Source organism: Conger conger, chromosome 11 (assembly GCF_963514075.1).
Source record: "Conger conger chromosome 11, fConCon1.1, whole genome shotgun sequence".
NCBI lineage: Eukaryota > Metazoa > Chordata > Actinopteri > Anguilliformes > Congridae > Conger > Conger conger.
This window is the reverse complement of record NC_083770.1, coordinates 9364490-9379066: the sequence shown is the minus strand read 5'-3', so window position 1 is coordinate 9379066 and position 14577 is coordinate 9364490. Positions and strand designations below refer to the sequence as shown.

General features: G+C 38.0%; 1 protein-coding gene across 1 annotated transcript in view; it reads right to left on the bottom strand.

Annotated features, from left to right (window-relative positions):
- Nucleotides 1–513: 513 nt before the first annotated feature.
- LOC133140164 (contactin-associated protein-like 5) overlaps nucleotides 514–14577 on the bottom strand; it is an 81077-nt gene continuing 67013 nt past the window's right edge. Inside the window, exons 20-24 of the mRNA XM_061259786.1 lie at nucleotides 13315–13448; nucleotides 11310–11397; nucleotides 10229–10438; nucleotides 7186–7257; nucleotides 514–3276 (exon numbers count right to left, since the gene is read on the bottom strand). Coding sequence (XP_061115770.1) covers nucleotides 3080–3276; nucleotides 7186–7257; nucleotides 10229–10438; nucleotides 11310–11397; nucleotides 13315–13448 — 701 coding nt within the window. The 3' untranslated portion in view covers nucleotides 514–3079. The remainder of the gene's footprint in view (nucleotides 3277–7185; nucleotides 7258–10228; nucleotides 10439–11309; nucleotides 11398–13314; nucleotides 13449–14577) is intronic.

Here is a 14577-nt window from a genome sequence, read left to right as displayed (position 1 = left end):
CGACGTCGGCGGTTCGAATCCGACTGTCTGACATTTGTCACGTCTTCCCCTCTCTCTCGCTCCCATTCTTCCTGTCTCCCTATACTATATACTGTCCAATTAAGCTGAAAAAAAAGGCCTAAAAAAATAAATAATAATTAAATGTGGTTTATACCTGATTAAAATGTTATTTGGAGTATATATTCCACTCAGGATAGTTAAGTGAGACCAATATATCTAAATTCATTGGATGATTACAATGCATTAGATCAACAAATGAATTCTGGGAGTTATGAGATGGCTGGCCAATGGAACTCTTTCTCACCTTCTCCTTCTCTCTTTCTCTCTCTCTCTCTCGCTTTTTTTCTCTCCCAAATAATGGCGTCACAACTGTGATTAATGTTCTGAAAGCAAAGCAATTAGAGCAAAGTATAGTTGGTCAAGAGAAATGGCCTACTGCTATCATCTGAATTGCACCCGCATCAGGTTTTATTGAACAACGAATCAAACGCAATGAGAGAGGACTATAAGATGTTGGTTATCATACAGACAGTACTTTAATGGCCACACTTTATATCACATCCCCTCTTTGAAGCCTAAGTGACACTATTATAATAGCTTATGTGAACTGATTTCAGTGTTACACGGCATGCAACGGTACACACTATGTCATCGAAATATAAAACTGTCACTATAAAGCTATCGTCATAGGCTACAGCAGTATGTCACATCACGTACAGTTAATGTCATAACAACCCATAATGATAATAATGTAATTACTTTAAAGGCTCCCAATGCAATACAGCCCCTAGCAGCCGGCTTGCCTTCACATAAATTTTGAGGATCCTAGGCACAGCGTCTAAACTGCACTGTCATATACCTGCAGTAAATGTATACCAGCCAAGGACATGAACAACCATATGGTCCAAAGTAATATTAATGTGTACATCATTAGTTTCAAAGCTGCTCTGTTATATACATGCCATGAGGTAATGTCACAAATGTCATACTTTTCTTTTTGCATGTATAAATGTAGAATTATTTGACATCAGCTCTATAAATGCTCAAGGAGGCTCAGACCTGGTACTGTATGCAATGAAAATGACGTTTTTATGTACAGCAGGCTAGACAGAGGGAACATCAGATGAAGTGTTGAAAAGTGACCATTTTACATTTTACAGAATATTTATATTCCACCAATGACATTATCACCACATTTTATATATCATTCTATTGTACATGATTGAAATACAAAATGAAGACTTAATACAGTTCAATGAAGCACTGGTTACCGTCACTTAATGTCTTAATATGTCATTTACAATCAAATTAATTGTTCCCAGATATAAGCTTTAAAGGAGTACTTCACCAAATAAAAGAATAACACCTGTCAAGAATAATTGCCCGTCAACTCAACTTATCTTGCTTAAAAGAGATGGGGCCAAATTCAAAATCACACTCTCTAATTTAAGTTAATTTCAGCAAATTTCTCACTACTTCGAATCAATATATTCTCAACATATACTAGTATAGTTTTGGCTAACACTAAAATGAGCAAATAAATATAATGCAGCAATACATAACATTTGCTTCATGTTGTATTCCGTTAAGTCTAGTATATACAATGGCTAGACAGAAATTTGAGCCTTAGTCTAGGGGTGCATTCACAACTTTGACTCTTTTCTCCCCATATACAATTGGGTGAGCTATCACCAATGTGCTTATATTGAAAAATAACTATATCTATTTCTTTGGAAGTCAAGACAAATGTTAATTGAGGCTTTGACTGATATTGTTTCTCTCACATTGAAGTGGTGTCTGGGCTCTCTGATCAAATATGTGATTTCCTGGGGAAAGGGACGATGTCCCCCTTGAACAATGTGTCCCCCACCCCCTTACATTTTGAGTGACAGGATCACAGGATGTCAGCATTGTCATGACTTCTTCTGCAAAGAGGCCTATACCACAAAATGGATGCATTTTCATCAGTTCTCTTGTGCGCATGAAAGACATTGAGCCTCATTCAAGAAACATGTAAGATCAGGATTGTTGAACTTTTCTACCGACATCTATCTGAATCTGTTCTTTGGTACGATCAGAAGCGATGTGTGTTTGCAAAGAAGTGTAAAGGCATATACAATATGCACAAGAGGTTTCTATTTAGAATGGTTTAGTATTTATTCAGTCAATTTCAGTTACATACCTCAAATTGACAATATTGATTTTGACTACACTACATGTTTTTATTCATTTTTATTTAAATTTGTTTAATTTTAATTCGCCGGTATTACAACCGCGAGATTACAACAATGTTTTTTTCACACCTCGTTTTCACTTAGTTTTCTTCTTGGTTTGCAATAATAACCTCGTTGAGAACAGTTGCAATTCATTTTGTTTATGGATTAAAAAGTAACTGATGATGAGGACTGATGAGGATATAACACCCCACAAGTGTGCAGTCAAACTCAACATTTACAGTAGCAGGGCGTGTTTGCTGCTGTTGGCCTACTTGGCTAACTGCACTGTACCTTGGTTAGAGAATCAGTCTTTAGGGACTGCACTGATACGCTCACAGAAAACCCTGAATATGCTTCCACAGGAACCTGAAACTGACATGCCTTTTATGGTACAGAAAGGCTGTATCCTTCGGCTAACCACCCGAATAGGCACGTGTATCTAACTTACCAACAATCAGCATCCGCCATCTGAATACACCTGAGATACACTCAAAATGAAGATCTGCGCAATGTTTTTTTTTTTTAAGAACAAAAGTAAGAAGAATTTAAGAAAAGATTTCTGAATGAGGCCCATTGACTTTTCCAGAGGAACACATATTAAACGGTTAGGGGCTACCTGACAATATGACAAGCCTAAAAAAAAAAAATATAATTCTTAACACTGCACCTCGTCAATGAGACAAAATTGGCATACTTATTTCACACTGTTGTTTACAAATGTAGAACCGATTCACATGAGACAAAAGATGCAAGCTGCTGTTATAATGATGGAAACTGAAAACCAAAAAGTTGTGGAATGTCACTTTAACATCTGCACTTGGCCTTGATAGTTCGGTTGATCCAGGAGGAAGGGACGGAGCTGATCATATGAAATATTCCTTCTGGGTTTCGCTCAGTATGTTCCGTGGGTTTGGATCGTTGTTGAAAGTAGAACGAGCGCTAGCGTCAGCCTTCACACCTTTCCTGCTCCTGCTCTGAAAGGACTCCTTTATTCGGTACAAAAACCTCACCATTATCGCCAAAGCACAGATAAGGACAAATATCGTCACTGCAATGACACCTGCAAAACAAGAATGATTGAGTCAGTGTAACAGTTGGCACTAGTAAAAACAAAGCCAAAGCGTTGCTCTTGCTTATTTATTAGTTAAAAGTTATTGCATTTGAGGTCACTGTTTTACCTTTACTTACCGTTGATGTGAGTTTTTAGCATTAAGTTTAAAGAGCAGTATGCAAACTGAGACTCAAATCATAGAGTGCATCATCTTCTTTTAAAACACACAAGAGTACACACTTAATTACACAATTAATTTTCGCTATTTGAACCAAGACAATTTACAGCCTAGTTATCTCAAGCCTCTTCTGCTACTCTGTTAATGTTATCTTATTAATTTATTATGCGGTGAAATTTAATTATATGCTATGACCAGGCTAATGTGTCTGTTATTCATATGCGGGTGTGCTTGGCATGCTTAAATATTAAGAGAGGAACATTTTAAAGAGAATTGGGCAGGAGTGCCAAAACAAAGTTCAAAACTATAATTAAGGTCATGACAATTTTGAGTCAAAGAAATGCTTAGAAAAATAGCTTGATTTTCACAACGGGCAATTAAAACACAAAGTAGAGGGCAGAGGGTATTTTTGATGTGATAATAACTGTTGATTTTCAAAAAGATTGGTTGAAGTTCCTTGTGTGGCGTAGTGGTTAAGGTAAATGACTGGGACAGGCAAGGTTGGTGGTTTGAATCCCAGTGTAGCCACAATAAGAATCGCACAGCTGTGGGGCCCTTGAGCAAGGCCCTTAACCCTGCATTGCTACAGGGGAGGATTGTCTCCTGCTTAGTCTAATCAACTGTACGTCACTCTGGATAAGAGCAATGCCAATAATGTAATGTAATGTATTTCCTAAGGTTTTTTATGGCTGGAAACACCCAGAGAAGCATTTCCTCTACAAAAGGATCATCAGCAGTTTAAATCTGCCAGTTGAATGAGTAATCTGATTGCCTATAAAATCCCAAAATACTTTGTTTTCAATCCATGACAGTCTCAGTTCTTTTGTATTATGTATTAATCCACAATTTTTGTCCTCCAATCTGTAAACCCCCATCATGTTTGAAGGAACACTCCATTGCTGCAATGCCATCCATTGAAGTAGTGGAGTGACTTATTTTACACTGCAGCCTACCAGCAGAGCAGCTACCCCAGAGGCCATTTTGAATTCCATTTCGAATAATTCTGTGCAGGTGTGCAAAAAATTTGGCCGCCCCTGGTCAGGAAGCCTTTTACAATAATATCTCAGTGAACAGAAGCGGACCAGACTTCTAAATGCTACAAAGTTAAACATTTCTTCACATTATAAAGCAAGATAACTTTTTATTTAAATTTTTTACAGTTTGAAAATAATAATGAAAAAAGGAAAAAGGCCCTGTGCAAAAGTTTGGGAACCCTGTCAGTTAGCACTTTGAAACTCCTCGGGCAAATATAACACCTTGTAAATTCTTCCTGTAGCCAGCTAAGAGTCTTTACATTTTTCCCCATTCTACCTGGCAAAGAACAACTCTAGCTCAGAAATATTCTTTGGCCTCCTTGCATGAATGGCATGTTTGAGATGTCTCCAGATTTTCAATAATATTCAAGTCTGGGGACCGTGGTGACCATTCCAAAAATTATGTCTCTCCTGGAGGTACTTCGTGGTTGATTTCAGGCTTTGGATCATTCTCTTGCTGGAATACCCAACTTCAATGTCTGGACTGACCTTAAAGCATTAGCCCCGAGAATTTCTTGATATTTGGTGGAATCCATTCTTCTTCCTTCCACTTGCACAATATTTCCTGTGCACCAAACACTCTTTGGTGGTGGCCAAGAAGTTACACATTGGTTTGTCAGTTCCAAAAGGCTTCAGGCTTCTCAATATTTTCTTTTGTATACTTCAGACACTTAATATTCTGTTGAGGTTGATATTTCTGGCAACTCTGCCATGTAGGTCTTTGTTGTTTAAAGTACATTGTATTGCTGTCCTATGAACAGCAGCTCTGTGCATGCTACTCTTTTTTGCCCTTTTGCAGTGATGTGTGGGTTCTCCTGAGCATTTCTCACCAGGTCTTAGGCCATTCTATCTCAAATCTTTCTTGGTCTTCCAGACCTTGCCTTGATTTCATCTGTTCCATTTATCTTCCATTTTGTAATAATGTTTCTGATAGTGTTAATAGGTAGTGTGAAACATTGAGTGAGTTTTGTAGTCTTCTCCTTCTTGGTGTAAATTAACCATCTTCATTCTGACAACTGTTTAAAGGAACCCCTGTTTACGGCCAGACTGAATAGCTACTGCAGTTGGATACTTTAGAAGGCATGGAGTTAGTTCAAAATAAAAAGTTCAGCCCTGGAATTATACTCACCTGACTCATTGAAGCCCTAATGAGTAAATCACCTTGGTCTGGGTAATCATATTTCCAAAATTTGCCCAGGGCCCTTTTCCTTTTTTATATAATTTATAAACAGTACAAAATTAAAAGCAATGTTGCTTTACAATTTGCATAAAGGTTTTCCAAAATGTAATGTACCATTTAGAGTATAGGTTTGCTTTCAATCACGTACAGATTCATTGTAACGGATATGGAAACCAGGGGTGCCCTAATGTTTGCACTCCAATGTATGTGTGGACATACCACTACATTGCTCTTTTTGCAATGCAATTTTCAATAGCTCGCAAAAAGTTTCTGTTCGACTTTGAGGCCTTACTCAAGTAGAATAGAAAATATTACGTACATTTAAATATACACAAATTAAAGATGCTAAACAGAATAGTGATTTCTTAATGTAGTGCATGGCTCACAATAAAATAAACAGGAGACATGTCTGTGATCTAGCCTCCAAGTAATCATCAGAACTGGCCAGCTGAGACCCAAAGTTAAAGTTTGTGTTGAGCTTAAAAAAAGATTATATTGCCTACAATGAAAGAACTTAGGACTGGTCTTCAGATCCTCAGAGATTTTCACATATTATTTTCATCTAATGTATTCATTGTCAACAACCATGAAAAACAAGCTTCAGTAATAATTAATACAGCCATGGCAACCAGCAAATGGAAGTTCTGTTCCGTGCAGACACAGGTAACACCTTGGCTTGGGTATCTGTGAACACAGATGAAGCAGCTAGTGCAGCTACTCTTGTTGCTGTGAGAACAACAAATCACACTTCATGCATCATCACACTGAAAAGCATAAAATAAAATAGAGATTGCCAGGTTTTTCGTTTTTTTAATGAGTAATATAAAGAAAAATTGGAAACCATAATATTTGAAGCTCAAAATCCAAAGAAGTGAGAACAGGATTGGTGAGAACACCCTTACTTTTCAATAACCAATTTAATTAGCGGCAGGAAAGAACGCAAACAGCTAACATTGCAAGTGAGCTTTTTCATTCTGGTTTGTAGCATATGCAGTATGTCAACCTCAAAATAAATACAATAACAACATTTGGAGTGGTGAAAGTTCACGCAATTAGATCTAAATAGAGAACAATTAAATCTAAATAGGGCTCAATCTAGAACCACCCATGGTTAAATTTGAGACCTGCATAAGGTGATGTGATTTGAACGCTGTGGGGGGTCATAGGCAATCAGACTCTCTCATAGCTCAAGTTTGTATAAAGTTTGTTTCTGAAGAAAGGAATGTGTCTCCTTGTGTGCTAAAATAGGACAGAGATAATTTAAGAAATCGCTCATTAAACATAGTTCCATTATAAGAAATGAACAATGCATGAATGAGCACACAGCACATACCGTTTTGCTTTAGACAAAAGCTTTTCCTCATGTTTCTTCACAACACAAGGAAATATGCCAGTGTAACATTTCAAGAGAATTTCAGGAGTATTGTACCGCATTCTTAAATTTAAGAGCAAAAAATTCACAATTTCACGCATGCAACAACATACAAAGCATATGCATGTAAAGTATAAATAATTATTTGCATTACCTCCTATAAGAGCAGATTCACTCCTTATCGCATCAACTATTGGCTCACCGATATTTTTTGTACCAGAATGATCTAAAGGAGAAATAGAGGGAAATGGTAAAACATTAAGTGAATATTTTTCACCTTTAATTAGAAAAGGTAATTCTTCTTTATATATTTAGTCTGTCAGCAGGCAATATACTGCAACCTGTGCTATTTAGTATATTTTTATTTCGCTTTTAATTTAAGTCTGGAACTCAACAATTAATGTCAAAAATGATATTGACTGAAATGAGTATTTCTTGTTTGTTGAAACATCTTCAGTGTAAACACTGTCAGTGCACTTCTAACTCTAATAAAGCAGTCCTTAATAGAGCGTTAGAGTTGATTTAACACAAGCAATTTTGCTGTGTACAATGTTGCTTTGCTTATATCAATGGATCACTAATCTTTAAAAATAAAAGAGCAATGTTTTTTCTGGAAACAAAATCTTAAAAGCAGCTGTACAAAGTGCATTGCAATAATTATATCATAACATAATACGATATACAATGAAATTTAACAGAGAAAACAATTTGGAATACTTTACAGACTTCTTTTGTTTTTACTGACATTGAATTTCAGAGAAATTAATTGAATTTCAGAGAGATTAGTGCAAAGACGGCCAAAGACAAAGAACAATCATGTTGCTCAAAATGTTAGTGTATGTGAATTTTCAGTTTATCACAGATCTTTTAAACATGTCAACTTAAAATGACTGCCCCCTCTCTTTCTGAAGCATTGTTTGACCATGGCTCCCTTATTTTCCCCCTTTTCTAAAAGAAAACTTTATGGCCACAGTCATTTGTGACCATGAAAATTTTCAGTAAACCAGGGAAGCTATTACAGTAAGTGATATTTAAGAACCCAAGGCCAATATCTGCCTCTTGATCTTCAAAGAAAACTTCATGTGTATAATGGGCAACTACTCACAGCATTAAAGCTGGGGTAGGCAATCTTTGGGCGTGAGCAGAATCTGGGCAGAAGAAGAAAGGCTTTTAATGTTTCCAGCGGCAAAAAACCCTCCCCCTCCTCTTCTTCAGCCACACTGGTCGACAATGCTGTGGCCAGACAGCCTCTCGGGGACCTGCCTTTTGATAGGCAGGTACGCCCGCCTCCTGGCTGAGAGTCGCCCACATAAGATGTTAGCCACAGGGACTGATAATCCCTGATAGTCCCTGAAAATCTGTCCTGGGACAGTCACAGATATCAGATTTTCTTTCCCCAGAGCAGTTGGTTTATTGCTAGCTGTTGGAATCTGAAAAGAATTTCACCAAATATTACCCAAAAAAATTGCCTACCCCAGGTTTAAGTTGACCTTCTCCTAACACATTTTGTAATGAATAATGTCATTAATAATGTTCAGAATTTTGAATGTTTTAGACTCTTATAACCGCATAATGACCACAGGATTGTGATGTCTGTCCAATGATGTATGGGGATAGCACAATTATCTCTCAAAGGATATAATAAAATTGTTACACATTAAAACAAGTTGGCCAGCTACTGCAGTTAATCGGATGGAAGAAACCTCAAAAGGATAGAACTATTCTATCTTCCTGTGGAGTAGGTGGGAAATAAAAACTTACACAATGTATACTAAAGTTTGACATTTTTGAAAAAGAAAAGGCGTCAAAGAGTTGAGACATTTCATCAGCACTGCAATACACTTCACAAAGTTCACAATTTCAATTCTGCAGACATCAGCAAAGACAGATAAAACTGTGGCAGGTTGTAGGTATTTTCCAGAAGAGAAGTCAGTTTGTGAAGTACTTTCGGAGGAGGTTTTCTTTATGTTTGAAAGTCAATGTTTTCCACTATAAACGCTGGACACTGTGAGAGATAGATTCAGCTTGATGAAAGAGAGGTGAATATCTCGCTGACAGAGCGGTTACCTTGGAGTTAATGTAAAACCTCATTATCACCGTTCAAAATGTGAAATTACTCTGTTAGTCTTGAAAATAGTGAGATCTTAAATGTACAATGTAAAAACCATGACAACTGTTTTTAACTGTCAAATGCAATCAGGACTAGTTGCAGAGCAATTATTTTAGGTTGATAGCATTTCCCCTTCCTAAAATATGAAGGTGGACACAACATACTAGCCATTCATATTCTTATACACACTATATTATATGTTTATACCCATAGCTTTGCCAAGCTAGATGACACTTTGGAGTGTATTCCCTCAATGTTTGTCCTTAATTTTCATTCACAATTAAATGCGTGGATTGTTTTTTTCAGTACAACTCAACAAGATTATTATGGCTATTGCTATGCTTGCCAAGATGCGTTTGTGCAGCAAGCAAAAACAGTTAAAGTTTCTAAGGCATTTCGATTGAATACAAACCACCTTTTTTTTGTTTTTTTTGGTTTATGGGCTTAAAACCATCCATTTCAGTTTGTAAAAACCCATGTCATTTTTATCTATTCTCAGTCTCATTTTATATACTCAGGGATCACTTTATTAGGTAGACTTGTAGACCAGCTTGTTATTACAAATATTTATTCAGCCAATTGTGTGGCAGCAACTAAATGCAAAAAAAGCATACAGACATGATCAAGAGGTTCAGCTGTTGTTCAGACCAAATGTCAGAATGGGGAAGAAATGTTATTTTGTATGATTTTAATCGTGGAATGATTGTTGGTGCCAGGCAGTGTGGTTTGAGTATCTCAGAAATTGCTGATCTCCTGAGATTTTCTTGCAAAACAGTCTCTAGAATTTGCAGTGCAAAAAGCAAAAAAAATCCAGTGAGCAGCACTTCTGCGGGCAAAAATGCCTTGTTAATGAGAGAGGTCAGAGGAGAAGGGCCAGACTGGTCGAAGCTGACAGGAGGGTGACAGTAACACAACCACGCATTACAACAGTGGTATGCAGAAGAGCATCTCTGAACACAACACATCAAACCTCTAAGTGGACAGGCTACAGCAGCAGAGGACCAGTAAGTCAAAAAAGCATGTCTAATAAATACATAATAAAGTGCTCACTGAGTGTATATTCGATCGTCCCGTCCTCGACCCGTACCTGAGAGTGACCTTATGGTGTTGATATCAAAGGGATTGGGGGAACCGCAGTGGGACTCCCTCAGCTGTCCTACCACGGCAACGTTGCCGGCAGCGGGGCGCAGCAAAGCCGTCTTCAGGGGAGCCAGGCTGTTGAAGCGGACCGCTGATATGCACCCACTGAAGCCCAGAACATTGATCCTGGAAACGGCCGGGTCCAGCTCGACAGCGTCTGGAAGTGCACAACCAGGGAATCGATAAAAGGGAGGGCAAGAAATCACCGTGATTGAAAAAGAGATGGTTTATTCTGTTTATTCCCATCACTCTCTTTCCAGGTTCCATAAGCTATTGAGCTTGAATGTTAAAACATAGTTGGGAAGGCACACACACACATGCACACACACAGTATGAATCATGTGCGGTTTATTATAATGCTATAATGTGGTTTTGGTATATGGACATCCAATTGAAGCAGATTGAGTGCAGATTTAAGATTTTTACCGGGTGCATTTTTTATGCTGACAAAATACCGCGTGCTCTAAAAGCAAACCAGGATATTTTAGAATTCCCATTAATTGCAGTTGCTTTTTAAGTGTGATTTTTTCACACTGCCCAGCACAAAAAATAATTATGCATTTTCTCCATCCTCAGAGATTAGTAGAATAACATATTGTGTCTCGTTCTATAAGAAAAAACAAGAGCACTTGTCTCCAAAATTAGGCCCAGATCAGCGGAGCTTTTTTTTTGCCCAAAGGTACAACTTGCCTAAAACAGCGTATGAATCCGATCTAAAAGGGCGCTGCTTGATATAGAGGTGGGAAAAAAGCCTCCTGAATATATTTTCTTTTGATTCTATATAGAATAGAATGCAGTGTGTTATGCTGATCTTTGATAGGTCCTGGGGGTAATAACACCAAAGTCGTTGAGGAAGTGGCACTTCTATAGCAATTGGCTGACAATCTGACACAGTGCAACTGCTGTTAACACCAGTGGTCCCCCATGCGGCTGAAAACAACACCTACGAAATATACTAAGGCACATAAAAAAGTACATAGAAAACATTCAAAGTACGATGGCAGTATGTCACCACAATCCTTGCTCACCCAGAATCTTCCCAAGAACAATAGACTTGATAGAATTGAGTTCTACATCAGATATTACTGTGAATTCTTCAGCTGGGAACTGGTCAATCTGAGAGAGAGAGAGAGAGAGAGAGAGAGAGAGAGAGAGAGAGAGAGAGAGAGAGAGAGAGAGAGAGAGAGAGAGAGAGAGAGAGAGAGACCTTAAAAACTAAACTTGTAACCTTAATTATTCAGGCAATCTACTATATTCTTCCAGAGAGAGATAATGAATTGAACTTCAAATAAATTTAAGCAATCATTGTTTTACTGTTGAGCCTTTCATTCAACTGAAAATAATGAAAATAAGAGCTGGGCAGTAGAACGGATTTCTTAATTAAGCTAAGAAATTTAAATTAGCCACTCAGTGTTGCTATTTTATGCAAATCGGTCCTGGCTGATCAAGACAAATACAACTAAAGAAACAAATAATATTGTCAATATTACTGTAAAAAAAAAAAAAATGATAATGACAATAATAACAATCTCTCAATAAAATTATTGAATATCACTGAGAGTATTTCAGTTGACCATTCCTAAATGAATGTATATAAGACCAACAAGTTAATTTGTCTGGAATGTGCTCATATTATTTCATTTTATTTCACGAAAAAGACAACTTCCGCTGCTGTTATAAAGTTCTACTGTATGTGGTGCAGCAAGATTCAGACCGATATTACAAAATAAATGTTGTTAAAGTTGCTGAAAATGTGGTTGCAGTGGTAAAGTGTGCTAACAGTAGTTTCATTGTAGACAGTTATTGGGTAAATTTCAACGACATTTTTGCGATGGTGAAAACGAAACGATAACGAAATAAAAATATATTGTTTGATTATAAAAACTTCAACGAAGTTGCCTACATTTTCAATAGGCTACTACGCGAAAATGTTGCTCACAAATAACCGGACTAACTGTGAGTGCCGCAAACTACTAAATGGCTGTACCAGTATGATATGACAGCTATTCAATCATTGGCAGGTCTGCGACAGAGCAGAGCAGTGCCAAAGAAATACATTTTCTCTCATCGGTCTGGAGCATAGTAAGTGTGAGCACCACCGTGATTGGATAATCATGTGGTCAAGGAAAGAAACGGGAGATCATAATACAGGTATCGACAGTGAGTAACTCTAGATAGTCGGTTAGCCACCATCCTCAATTCGCAGATTTTCCCAACAGGCGAGCTCAGCTGTGACATGTCAATATTCGTTTTTTAAAACCGCGCATTGATAATTATTATTATTATTTTAACTGACTAACAAATCCCAATGTTTCCCATTAATTTGCTCAATTGTGGAAGCCGGCCGATTTCGTCGTGTCACCGTTTCAGAGTGAAGCCAAAATAGGCCTATTTTTTACTCATAATAAACACTTGCTATACGTGAGAGCAGATCATGAGAGCAGCCCTGCGACACGAGTGGTGCATCTCAACTTCCGCAAGCCGTCGGTCCAGAACTTATTTAGAGGAGACAAGACTGTTTCCCTAAATTATCTATCGTCTTGAATGTGGTCACAATTGTTTAAAGCAGCACGTTAGTAAAGCGGTCTGTATCCTTAATGTGAATACCGTTAAGTTGATTACGTGAGGGAGTGATACTATGGATATTGCCACTGCATTATGAAGTGGTTACAACGGTCTGCCAAGTTAAAACTACTAACGTTAGTTACACACTTTTAGGATAACTCTTATTATTAGGCCTGGCCTATTATTTCCAGCCTCAATGGCAAAGCTGTATCCCGATTGTCATGTAACGTTGTGTAGTTAGGTACAATTGTTCATGGATCTAGCCTCCTAATATTCACAAAGTTCATTATTTGGGGGGATTTCCCATGCAACATTTTTTGATCCCATGCTTATTGTCAATGGTATTCAGAGAGAAGGACTGATAACTGATCATTGTGAATAGGCCTATCAGATTTATTTTACTGTTCATTTTTGTTGTATCTCCTGAGGACATTGTATCAGCAAGCCACAGGGATATGAGGTTAGTACCTGAACAGTGAGGATTTCTGATTCTCTCCCAATATTCACTGTGTGGAGCAGTCCATTTGCCATGTTTCTCTGGCTTATCTGAAACACCTCAGCATCTTGGTCATCTTGCAGCTTGTATATGACATTCAAGTGACCTTCAAAAAGAAACTCATCTGTTATTTCATTAAAACATAAACCTTGGATATTGTTAAATCTATAACATACCTGTAAAATCTAAATGAAAGAGACAATAGGAGACAGCAATTAAGGCTAAATAGTATTACACATCAAACCAATCCTTTGACGCATTTGCAGATGAGTGCTTCATTTATTCTTAATATTCCATTTCTTAAATTATGAAACAAACCACAGGAAATGTAATTATAATTAAATCAGATTAGGAAAAGGACACCCATTTATTACTTAGACACTGCATGCTCAAATGTGAAACATTTTCGACAGTGAGTCCAAACATTCATTCAATCTGCCAGTCCATACACCAGATTTTGAATAGTTCATGGAAAAGAACTGGGTGGCATTCATAGAAAATGCAGTTTGTGTCCAACCCTCATGCCCCATTGTGGTTCCCTGGACCTGCCAACCTCAGAAACTAATTTGACAGTTTATCTCACTGACTGCCAGGTAAAATATATTAGATAGCCTTCAGCTCTTGTGAGTGGCCTTACATACAATACTGTATACAATACAAAACATTCAAACCAAATTTATTGTCACAAGAAACATTGGTAACACTGAGAAGTGGTGTCTCGTCAGCTCAAAATTGGTGGGGCCCAAAACTTTCCTTTAAACTAATTATTGATCTGAACCTCCATCCATCCATCCAATATCTGAACCCGCAGGGGGCTGGAGCCTATCCCAGCATACATTGCGCGAAAGGCAGGAATACACCCTGGACAGGTCGCCAGTCCATCACAGGGCACACACACCATTCACTCACACACTCATACCTATGGGCAATTTAGACTCTCCAATCAGCCTAACCTGCATGTCTTTGGACTGTGGGAGGAAACCGGAGTACCCAGAGGAAACCCACGCAGACACAGGGAGAACATGCAAACTCCGCACAGAGAGGCCCCGGCCGACGGGGAATCGAACCCAGGACCTCCTTGCTGTGAGGCGGCAGTGCTACCCACTGCACCATCCGTGCCGCCTGATCTGAACCTGTGTTCATTAATTTTTCTTGATTAAGTGTGCCAATGATCGGACTAATCAATTGGCAAGAAACACACAGCTTCTTCATATTTTTCTTATTCTCGGCTAAAA